The sequence below is a fragment of the Aquila chrysaetos genome, chromosome 12 (assembly GCF_900496995.4).
Source record: "Aquila chrysaetos chrysaetos chromosome 12, bAquChr1.4, whole genome shotgun sequence".
Classification (NCBI taxonomy): domain Eukaryota; kingdom Metazoa; phylum Chordata; class Aves; order Accipitriformes; family Accipitridae; genus Aquila; species Aquila chrysaetos.
Genome location: NC_044015.1, coordinates 31,707,809 through 31,719,053, shown reverse-complemented (window position 1 = coordinate 31,719,053; position 11,245 = coordinate 31,707,809). Strand labels below are relative to the sequence as shown.

Sequence of the window (11,245 nt, the reverse complement as noted above, 5' to 3'; positions counted from 1 at the left end):
GCGGGCAGCCCCCCCCCCCCCCCCCAACACGCCATCTAAGTTATTTATATCAAAGAGAGCAAAGGTTTATTTTTGTAGTTTGTACAGGCGGTAGTGGGGACCGAAGGTTTATTTTTAAAGAGTAAATATATATATTATATATAAATTACCTGCTGTGTCTGGCCCTTTCTCCTGGGGGGGGGGCACAGCTCGGGGGGAAGGGTGCTTGAGACAGACCCAGCTGTGTGCGCACACGCAATGGGGTGGGCGATGGGGGGGGTGTGCACGCTGTGAAGAGGTGTGTAAGAGTGTGTGTGGTACACGGGGGGGCTGGCAGCCTGTTGTCCCCCTCGAAGCTATCGGGGGATGCTGGCAGGGCTTGGGGTGGGGTTCGGGGGGGGCCACTGGCGTTGGTGCAGGGTGCAGAGATGCCGGGGTCTCCCCTCCCACTTGCCTCCCCCTACACTCAAGCCCCAGGCTCCCCATCCTGCTCAGCCCCTTCCCCACCGCTGCCATGGCGGGGGGGGGGGGGGGGGGGGGGTGGTGCGTTGTGCCCCTCCCCAGGCCGGTACCAGCGCTCGTTGCCCGCTGCAGCACAGCCCCGCTGCCGGGGGAGGGCAGCACGGCCCTGGGGAAGGGCCCCAGCACAGGGCCCGGCTCGGGTGGGGGCAGCAGTGGGGCTGGGAAAGGGGCAACTCATCCTGTGTCCCCATCCCGCAAGGGACCCCTGCAGCCCCGCCACCCCCCGGGGTCACTGCCTGGGCTGCGTGCGGCCACCGCAGCGCCTGGATGTCCTCGCAGCCACCCCATGGCCCAGCTCCACACACCCCCCCCATAGTCCCCGCACCATTTCTTGGGGTGACCTGGGCATCCTGCCCTGACCCCGAAGCCGTGGCATGGGGCAAAGCGCTTGATTGATGCTCTCGGCCACGGCAGCACCTCCGGCAGTGCCCAGCCCCACAGCCTGCCCCACTGCGGAGCATCTGAGCAGGGGGCACTGCCGCTGCCCGAGCCCCCGGGTTGAGCTGGGGGTGGGGGACGACACCTCGGCTCTTGGCCCCTACTTGGCATGTGGGTCCAGGTGCCGGTGGTGGTCGCGGGGCCTCGTGCCGCGCCGGGGCCGGCAGAGGCGGGAGGGCACCCCGCTGCCCTTCCTCAGCGCGTGGGACCGCCAGGCTGCCGCGATGCTCTCCGCCTATGGGGTCGGGGAGAGGGATGGGGGCATCAGCATGGCCACAGCGTGGCCCCCCCCCCAAACCCGGCCCTGCAGCATCCTCCAGCCCCAGAGGTCAGCCAGGGCACCCCAAGAATAGGCAGCAGCTCACCGGGATGAGCAGATCCCGCTGGTTGTGGCTTTCCAGCGTCACCAGCTCGCTGGGTGCCAGCAAGGGCAGGCGCAGCTCCCGCACGGGCAGGGCAGCCACCTCGGGCACCGGGCGCTCCAGGACAGCCTGCCAGCCAGCGAGATATGAAGGATGGGGCTGCTGATGTCCTGGGCACCAGGGGGGTGTTTGGAGGGGAGTGAAACAGCCTCTGTGCCCATCACACAGCCCTGGGCTCAGGGACAGGGCGCCTGGGTTCCCTGCCTGGGCTGGTGGGGGTCCAGGCACCCCTGGGTGGTTCTGTCTGGGGGCCAGCCAGGACCACCCCCCGCCCCGTCACCGCCGTGTTGCACTTACCGAGCTGACGTGCGCCCACTCCCGCACAGCCTGCACCAGGTCCAGCTCGTCCACGGCCAGGCGGTCGCTGCGCAGCACCCGTGCCAGCACCACGTCGGAGAGCTCGTGGAAGCCCTGTGTCCGCACTACTGCCTGCCAGCACACCCCAGCACCAGGACGCTGGTACCAGGACCCCCCACCGCCCCCCCCCCCCCCCCCATGGGCCATCAGACCCATCCTGGCACCATCCCTGCCTGGTACCCCAGCATCCCCCCACCTGTACCCCATCCCCTGGCACCCCAGTACCCCCCTGCCAGCCTCTACTTGGCACGCAGCATCTTCTCCCCAAACACCATTTTCTCCCTTTCCTCCCCTGCCCAGCCTCCAGCCACCCCATTCTGAGGGGCCCTGCTCCCCTGCCTCATGCTGTGTCCCCCGGTGTTCCCCATGCCACGTGCCCCTGGTGCTCCCCATGCCCTGGGGTACCCAGTGCCATGCTCCCCCATCGCCCGCAGCCATACCGCAGTGCAGCCCTCAATGAAGGCCAGGCAGTGCTGCTGGAGGTCTGCCTGCCCATAGGTCACCGCAGCCTGTGGGACAACACAGACACTTGCAAAAGGGTCCAGGGCAGGAGGGACCCCCCCCCCCCCGCCAAAGCCTTACAGGGACACGGGCACTCTCAGGGATCCAGGTGAGGTGCGCATCCATCCCCATGCATGGATGCCACGGTGTGGGTATGGTGGGGAAGGGGCACCAAGGTCCCCTCCTTCCCTGGCCTGCCCCACGGCAAAGGGTTTGGTGGCTTTACCGCCCACAACGGTCACCCAGCCCCACTGTCAGCAGGAAACACCCGATTTTCCGCTGCTGCTCAGGGACGTCACCCAGCCCTGGGTGGATGAGGGGCGCCGGCATTGCTCTCGCAAGGCCACACTACAGGGACATGGGGCCACCCATCCCCAGGTCTCCTTGTGTGGGCACAGGGTCAGCTTAGGGCCCCCCCCCACATGTGCCCCATGTCCTGGTGACAGCCCCATGGCTGCCAACCCCACTGCAGCAGGAATTTGGGGTGGTCTCGTCCTCCCTCAACCCTCCCCAGCGATGCTCGTCCAAAGGCTCGCACTGCCCATCTGGGCACCAGGAGGACACGTCCCTGTCCCCCCGCGGTGGCAGCCCCTGCGTGGGGGTTACTCGGGACCAGCACACAGGCAGGGCCAGCGTCGCCTCCCCCTCCATCACAGCAGGGGACCGGCGTTGACGCAAGCAGGGAGGGAAGGCGAGATGTTTTCTTCAGGTTTGTTTTGTTCTGGGGTTTTGGGGTTTTCTGTTTGTTTCCTCTGGGCCAGTTTTAGCTCTGTTTACGCCACGGTGGTCTGGCACCACGTCTGGCGGGAGCTTCTGTGCTCTGGGGCCAGCATCTCGCCTCGAGAGCATCGCTTTGGCCTGAGATGGAACAAATCCCCCTTCTCTGGGGAGCAGCCTTGGTCCCACCAAGCAGCATGGCAGGGCCATTGGTACACCCCCAAGGCTATTTTTAGGTGTCCCAACCCTCAGCAGGGTTTTTGGGACTGGACTGAAAACCATGAGAGCTCCCAGAAACCCAGTGCCTCCCTGTTTCAGACAGATGATGGCAAGGCCCTGGCACTGGGGAGCTCTGGCCAGCCCTGCTCAGGGCAGCGTGAGGACATTTCCCTGCCAGGCTGTGGTGGCCCCAGGGTCCCTTGCAGCCCTGGTACAATGTGCCCAGGAGTTGGCAGGGCAGCTGCTGGGCCACAGGTGGGTAGGAAATCCTGCCCCACGGAGCAGGAGGGTCAGGCCAGCTCCTGCCCCAAAATCAGATGGGTTATTTTTAAGCCTCTGTAACCCCACTGGGGTCAGACTTACCTGCAGGGCCTCGCAGACCTGCTCCACGCTCAGTGTGTCTTTGATGAACTTGACACAGAGCTGGAAGACAGACAGGGAGAGGACGGGCAGAGGGGGGACCCAGACCTGCCATACCCTCCTGCAACTCTCAGCATCCCCTGAGCCCCCAGGACATGGGATATGGGACATGGGACATGGGGTGGAGGCACCTCCAGCCCCCCAGGGTTTCGTAAGGCAGTGATGGACTGTGGGATGAGAGCTCTCAGCACGGCCTGTGAGCAGCCAGCCCGGGCACTGATTCAGCCAGGGACCGAGCTTGATGTGACCAAACCCCAGCCCCTGGTGGGTCACCTAACCCTGGCCACAGTCATCAGCCATGTTCTGCCATGGGGGACGGCCCTGGTGCCAGCTGCAGTGCACTGGGTGACCCCAGCTTTGCCCAGCCCTGCCTGCCAGCTGCTCTCTGCCTGTGACTGCTGGGGGACCAGCATCTCTGGCTGCAGCCCACACGCGGGCGATGCAAGTGGGATGCAGCCAGACGGGTACCTCTACTGGGGAGCAGGACTTCTCTCCTACCCGTCTCAGCTGCCTCTCACGAAAAGGGGTCAGAACCCCTGGGAAACCCAAGAGGATGTGACATGCAGGGAGGAGCTGTCAGCTGGAGGACAAGGGCCCTGAGTCATTGGCAGGAGAGACATGAGGTCACCCGGCAGCTGGGGACACTGCTACGGGCTTCCCCAGCTGTCCTTGGTCAGCCCCTTCCCCTCCACCCCTCCTCTACGCCTCTCCCCTCTGCAGGTCATCCTCCCGTGGATGCATTTGCTGGGTGGTGGGGGTGGACTTGTGTGGCCGGGACACTGTGTCACTCTTTTTTTGCAACACCCCTTATGTCCCTTCCCTGCCCAGCCAGCTGTTTCACAGCCTCGTGCCGCATCTGGGGTTGGGCTAAGCTTGTCCCCACGGCGTGATAGGGCAGGTCCCATCCCACTGCCCCAGCACACAGCAGCCCACGGTTCCTCAGCTCCTCAGTGAGGTCCTTCCTCAGCGCGGTGGGAAGGGAGGGGAAGTCCGGGCATGAGATGGCAGGTCACGCGATCAGCCTGGCCGTAATTCAGGAATCACTCTGATGACGTGGCCCAGCCGCCCTCCCTAACACCAGGCTCCTCCAGCTCCCTGCCCCCTCCTCATCTGGCTCCTACCCCTCCTTTTTGCTGCCTTCCCAAGACCTTCCTGCCTGAAGCAGCACCCCCTTGGCAGCACCGTGGCTGGGGTGCTGAGTGCTCCCCAGGACCGGGGCTTTCCCTACGGCATCATCCTGCCAGATGACCGGAGAGCACCCATGGGCAATAGCATAGGGGTTTTCCTGCTGCCCTTTGCCATGTGGGAGACGTGAGGCCCCATGCTCTTCTCTGGGATTCCCCAGCCCCTGCGGGGCTCCCAGCCGGTGCTGCACCCCCTCAAGGGGGATCCCACCGGACATACCGTCTGGGATCGAGAAGCAGGGGCTGAGCCTGCACTGGACCTGAGTGATGCACCACGGTGCCATCCTCAGAGCCACCTCCAGTCACCAGCCACACAGGGACCATCTTGGGGTGCTCCTCAGCACAGGGGCACTTGGGGACCACCACCCCCAGTCTAAGCAGGGCCATACCTTGCACAGGTCCTGCAGGCCATACTCCACCGATGAGGTCAGCACCTCCAGTGCCTGCAGGCAAGACAGCCCTTGTGAGCATCAACACGTAGGGCCACAGATCCGCATGGCAGCCCAGGGGCCAAGGGCGTGTATCCTCCTGCCTCCGTGGGAGCTCCCGGGTAGGGCATGGGGGGGGGGAAGGGGCTGCCACATGGGGGCACATGAAGGTGTCCTGCTGTAGCGTCCCCATTCCCAGCATCCAAGGTCTGCACAGCCAGCTGGGGCAGACACATGTAGAACAGAGTGCTCTGGACACTGTGCTGGGCTGAGAGCCCACACACTCATTGCACTGTTAGCCAGCCAGAAAGCATCATGCAGAGCATCCCCTCCACCTTCGGCACCCCAGGAGCTGCAGAGCACCCCCTAACTCTGCATCCCCCCCTTGTCCCTCCCATGCCCACGGTCCCTGCCAGCCCCATCCCCACTTACAATGTGGCTGTTGAGGGTGACGCTGTTGGTGTAGAGGAACTCGATGACGGCCAGAAAGACCTCGGGCTGCACGTTGCCCAGGATGAAGGGGCCCTGGGGTGGGATGCTGCTAGGAGAGTCCTCGCTGCCTGCTGGCCCCTGGCCAAGCATCCCCTGGAAAGCCTGGCAGCGGCACGCCAGCACGCAGCGGTGCGCAAACACCTTCTGCTGCTCCTGGCCCACCACGAATGTCACGTCGCTGTGGGAGAGAGGAGACCGTGAGGGATGGGGTGCCTGGAAAGCCAGGGCACGGGATGCCCTGGGGCTGGGACAGGGCACACAGGCAGGGACCAGCTGGGTACCCATCCCAGCAGGGCAGTGCCTTTTAGTTTTAACCCAGGGGCTTTTCCCAGCAGAAGCATGGAGGAGTCTTTGCTGATGGCTCCTTGCAGCTATATGAATGCTGCAGGCGGGGTGAGTAAGACGGGTCCTCTGGAAAGCACAGCCAGCTATGGTGCTGGTACAGATAGCACTGGGTGCTGGCACAGAGCAGAGCAGAGAAAGGGACAGCTGGAGAAAGTGGCTTTCTCTTTTGGCACAGCAGAGCTGGGGAAAGCACGGCTGCCACCAGGCTCAGCCTCCTTGACTCACGGGAACTGACTCACGGGCTCAGGGATGCAAAGCCTCCAGCATTGCTGCCAGCAGGGCTGGCACTGGCCCTCCCCAGGCCTCTGGGACAGGGCAGCCTGTGGTGCATACTGGGGCATGGGGTCCATCCCGCTGCCCTGGTCCCCCACAGCCCCCCAGCATGGTTCCCCAGCCCCGTGGCCCCAGGAAAGGGAGGCAAGATTGGGGGAAAGGGAGTGGGCAAAGGGCAAGGAGTCTCCAGCCTGTGTGCACCGTGCAGCCGTGGCCCATCCATCCCCTCATCCCCTCCTCCTCTCTTCCTCCATCCCAGCAGGGCAATGAGCACCCAAACTCTAGCTGCCATGAGGCCGTGCACAAACCCATGGCCTGACCCTCATGGTGTCCCACAGGGAGATGGATGTGCCCACCAGAGGGAAGGACACCTGGGTCATCCCACATGTATATCAGGATACACATGGCTGGGGCTTGCTGGGTCGTGTGAGCAGAGCCTGACAGGTCTTCCATGACTGCTACTGTAAGGGGGCTGAAATAAACTGTTCCATAGCTATGGTCCACAGGCCAAGTGGGGGAGGCAGGGTGAAGGCTGTGGGATGCAGGCTGTCGTTATGGGGTGCAAGGTCTGGGAAGCAGGATACAGGATGCAGGCTGCAAGGTGCAGGGTAAAGGTTGAAGGATGCAAGATGCAGAATGAAGGCTGCAGGGTGCAGGCTGCGGGATCCAGGCTGCGGGAGGAAGGATGTGGGATGAAGGACGCGGGACGAAGGTTGATGGATGCAGAGTGCAGATTTCAGGTTGCAGGATGCAGAATGAAGGCTGCAGGATGCGGGATGAAGGGTGTGGGATGCAAGATGAGAGCAGCAGGATATGGGCTGGGGATGACCAGTGCTGGCAGCCACTTCCCCACTGCCTGGCACTGTGGCTGGGGAGTTTTCACTGGGATTTCTCTTCTGGGTGGCCAGAATTTCAGCAGGGACAGGGATTTCCTCAGATAGCACTGGCATTTGTGCCAGGCCTCAGCATGAAGCAGGCAAAGAGGACCACACAGCGAGACCGCTACCGGGCAGGCTGTGCCATGCCGTGTAGGTGGGGGGGCAGCCGAAGCAGCGGCTCTCCATCTCCACTCCCCGCTCTGCAAGGAGGTGGTAGGGATGCCAGGCGCCGTGACGGTGGCCGGCCGGGGCTGCCGCTTGCCCTCTGGGGTGCAGGGAGGTTGGAGATGTCGAAGGAAAGCACCGGTGAAGCCGAAGTGGGAAAGGAGCCGAGCACGGCAGCTGCAGTACCCCCACTCCTGGCAAGGGCGGGTGGAAGCCCCAGCACAGGATTTAGCCTGGGACGCTGCCTTGTCCTGCTGGCACCATGCCCAGGGACGGAGGGGGTCTGGGCGCACCCGGGGACCTTCCCTCCTCCGGAGAGGGGGTGGCTGTCCCAGGGGGGATGCAGCCGGGCAGCCGTGCGGATGTTGGGGCAGGGAGTGGGGGGGGGAGCGCTGCAAAAGCACCGCGGGGTGCGCACAAGCCATGCCTGCCCCGCCAGCTGCCCGGGGCTCCCCACATCGCCCAGGGGCCCCGAATCACCCCCCCCCCCGGCAGGGCTCAGGCTGACGGGAAAGCAGCACGGAGCAGGCGCCAGGGGCTTCGGCGTGGTTTGGGGGGGGGGGGGGGGTTGGCGGCCCCTCGGCCCCTCACCTGAACTGGGGGTTGTTGACCAGGGTGCGGAGGGCGGCGGTGAAGGCGGCCGCTTCGCCCTGCAGCCGCGCCGAGCAGGGTCCGGCCATGGGCTGCCTTGGGGAGGGCGGCGGAGGAAGGCGGCGCAGGCAGGCGGGAGGCAGGCCGGCCGGCCTGGGGAGGCCGCAGGGAGGAGGCCGCTGCGCCGTACGGCATGGCGCATTGCTAGGGAAACCTGGCAGGCAGCACCGGGACCAGGCTGCCCGGCTGTCAGGGAGGCAGCGGGAGGGAGAAAGGGGGGGTGGTGAAGTGGTGAAGCCCACCCTTGCTGCCGAGGCGGCTCTGGCTGGGCGTTTGCCAGACGGGATCGGAATGGGGAAGCAGGCCCGCATCTCGGCCGGGGTGGCGTATCGCTGCCGTGGCTCGCGGCATGGCCCCGGCACCACCGGCACGGGGCTTGCCCCCCGGCCGGCTGCTTTGCTGCGAAGGAGGCTGTGGATGGGGCGGGTGGGGGTGAAGGGAGGCAGGCGGCTGGGATTTTGGAAGAGGCAACACACGCACAGGTTAAACGAACAAAGATCACCCCCACCTCCGCATGCACAGCCCCCACGGAAAGCCGCTGGGCATGGCTGGGTCCCCGGCACTGGCAGTGGAGCAAACTCGAGCCCAGCGGGGAGATCTGCCTCCTGAAACGGCAAAAGCCGCCTCTCCTGCCGATGCTCCGGGCCAGAGCCCTGCAGCTCTCATGTCTGCTTAGGACACAAGCGATCACAGGCAGCAAAAAGCAAAACCAGCCTTGCCCAAGCCCAAACCAAGTGCTGTGCCAGGGGATGCCCCATCCCTTTTTTCACAAGCCTGGCTGGCTCTGAGCAGCCCACGGACAGGGACGCAGGGAGAATGCCCACGGAGGGACCTACTTCGCTTGCCAGTGGCAGTGGGAGGGAAAGGGAGGAGCAGGACCTGCAGCCGATGGCAGCACCCCGAGGGAGCGGGGTCCAGCTGCCAGCGCGCTTGGCAGCGCTAGTCAGCGGCAGGCTATAAATACCTTTGACGGGAGATAGAAACACAAAAGCCGTCTCCACTTTCCTCAAATAGCTCGGCAGCTGGACTAGACAAAGGCACATTGACTGGGCAGCCGTGGCGTACCAGCTGGGCTGGGCTCCGCCGTCGGAGAGAAACCCCGCTTGGGGTCAGGAGCCCCCAGCAAACCTGCCCTTGGGCCAGGGCATTGCGGCAGCAGGGTCCCCAGCACGTGGCAGGGCTGCGTTCAGCGGGTGCCCACCCATCAACACTCTCCCTTGGTGCAGGGGGGATAAGTACCTGAAGGATGCAAACCTGTGGGTCAAATCAAGCTGTTGGAGGTCCCAGCTCTGGTGCAGCCTATGGTTGGGGTGCAAAGCGGTGATCACAGTGTCTGTTCTCCACCCCCTGCTCTTCCTTTCAACACCAGCAAACATTTTTCAGGGCTAGCAGGGAGCAGCTGAGGTTGGAGGGCACATGCTCTGAGCGACCGTGTCCATGTGCTGGCACAGCTGGAAACGCAGACAGGGCAGGAGTGGAAGGGGACAGGGCAGTCCAGGGACCAGGAAACAAGGAGTTACAGGAGCCATGCCCCAGAGCAGCCCTGGAGAGCTACAGTGTCACGTAGCAACACTTCATGCTTTAGGAACACAACAGGTTTAGCCCTGCTCACTGTGACTTGTGGGACCAAGGTTGGTCCTGGGCAGCTGGGAACACAACATCAGCTGGAGACAAGTCCCCTGGGTTTACCCCAGCAGGGCAGGAGTGGGGCTGGGGTAAGTGTGGGACCAGATGCAGGCAGGAGGGCTGGGGAGGCTGGAGGGGAAGGAGCCGCTCACCCGTAGCAGGAGGAAAGGCTGGAGAGGGGAGAGCAGGGGGTTGGATGGACCGTGTGTAGCTGAGCTGGATCAGCCCCAGCTGGCCAAGGCAGCTGGGGATGGAGGTGCTGGAGAAGGGAAGGCAGCTGCCGCAGTCCCCCCAGCCCTTCTGCATGCAGCCCCACAGAGACCCGCATGCCAGGAGGGATGGGATTTGCAGGGGACAGGGAGAAGCGAAGCGGAGAGGCAGTGGGATAGAGACACTGGGGGACTACCCACCTCCCCCTGACATTCAAAGCCACCTCTCCTTTCCAGGCCACCCATATGGCTGAGCAGCTGTCCCCAGAGATGGCCCTACCAGCCCAGGTGACAGCTGCAGACAACACTGAAGCCCCTCTGCTCCGGGCCACCCGCCGTGGCTCCCAGCCCCCAGCCCCAGCCCGGAGCACCGAGGAAGGCAAACCACCGCTCCTGCCCTCCCGCCGCAGCTCCATCCTCAGCACCCTCCCGGCACCCCTGGCCAGCCGCCGCAGCTCGCTCGGGGCAGCCCCAGGGGGCAAGCGCCCCTCCATCGGCCCCTGGATGCTCCACAGCCGCGTGAGCTTCTCCGGGCTCCCCCTTTTCCAGCCCATCCTCAGGACCCGCCTCGAAAACACTTACAGGATGGGGCCGGACGAAGGCTGCAAGTTCAACGCAGGACGGGTGCAGCGGGTGCTGGAGGGGGCCCTGGCCAGCGCCCTGGGGACCACGGTTTACAGCCCCCAGGGCAGCGCCCTGCTAGCCCAGAGCCTGGCTGAGCTGCTGCAGAACCAGGTGAAGGAAGCGGTGCCACCCCGCTACAAGCTGGTCTGCCATGTGCTGCTGGGCCAGCAGGGCCAGCAGAGCCTGCTGGTGGCCAGCCGGGCACTGTGGGACCCTGAGAGCGACAGCTTTGCCTCTGCCACCTTCTCCAATGCCTCCCTCTTTGCTGTGGTCACAGTGCATGGGGTCTACTTTGAGTAACACCTGCCTCTCCCTCCACCCAGCCTCATAGAGCTACAGGGGGAAAACAGCTGAAATAAAGAGGCTTGCTCCAGCTGTGGCTCATACCTGGAGTCTTTGGCCATGGTACACACAGGGAGCAAGGCACAGACACACCTCAGTGCCCTGATGCTCGCTACAGCCCCCAGCCTGGGCTCACAGCCATGCTGTAGCTTCCAGTACCACAATTTGCAAGCAGAGCCAAGCTGCAGAAAATGCAAGCCAAAAGGCTGCGTTACCCTGGAGCAGGCAGCTGCCCAAGGCCATGCTACAAGGAGCAGCTCAGCCTACTTCCCACAGCACAAGCTGCTCACAGGCAGATTGATTACACCAGCACTGGGGAAGGAGGTAACAGATCACCTTCAAAGCAAGCTCATGGAGCAGATTGAAGTCCCTCCTCTTTCCTGGCTTCATTCCCAGCTCCTATCCCATCACACCAGGTGTTATAAGTGCAAGGACCCAGGCACCCTACCCACC

At 64.1% G+C, this 11,245-nt stretch overlaps 2 protein-coding genes across 7 annotated transcripts; one reads left to right on the top strand and one right to left on the bottom strand.

Annotated features, from left to right (window-relative positions):
- Positions 1-140: 140 nt before the first annotated feature.
- BTBD19 (BTB domain containing 19) lies at positions 141-8,430 on the bottom strand. Of its 5 annotated transcripts, none has more exons than XM_030033675.2 (8): positions 7,932-8,419; positions 5,620-5,857; positions 5,149-5,202; positions 3,519-3,578; positions 2,159-2,227; positions 1,659-1,790; positions 1,305-1,430; positions 145-1,174 (listed from the first exon to the last, which is right to left on the bottom strand). In XM_030033675.2, exons 1-8 carry the CDS (start codon positions 8,300-8,302, stop codon positions 1,040-1,042), a joined length of 1,185 nt encoding a protein of 394 aa, XP_029889535.1. In that variant the 5' UTR covers positions 8,303-8,419; the 3' UTR covers positions 145-1,039. The 5 variants fall into 5 exon arrangements, with proteins under 5 accessions (XP_029889539.1, XP_029889535.1, XP_029889536.1 ...); XM_030033680.1 differs by having other exon boundaries at positions 1,057-1,174; positions 1,305-1,471; positions 7,932-8,430; XM_030033679.2 differs by lacking the exon at positions 1,305-1,430 and having other exon boundaries at positions 141-1,174; positions 7,932-8,430.
- DYNLT4 (dynein light chain Tctex-type 4) lies at positions 7,296-10,750 on the top strand. 2 transcript variants are annotated; one of them, XM_030033682.1, is made up of 2 exons: positions 7,296-7,325; positions 10,064-10,750. In XM_030033682.1, the coding sequence occupies exon 2, from the start codon at positions 10,073-10,075 to the stop codon at positions 10,748-10,750; it is 678 nt and encodes a 225-aa protein (XP_029889542.1). In that variant the 5' UTR covers positions 7,296-7,325; positions 10,064-10,072. The 2 variants fall into 2 exon arrangements, with proteins under 2 accessions (XP_029889542.1, XP_029889541.1); XM_030033681.1 differs by lacking the exon at positions 7,296-7,325 and adding an exon at positions 9,608-9,706.
- Positions 10,751-11,245: the final 495 nt, after the last annotated feature.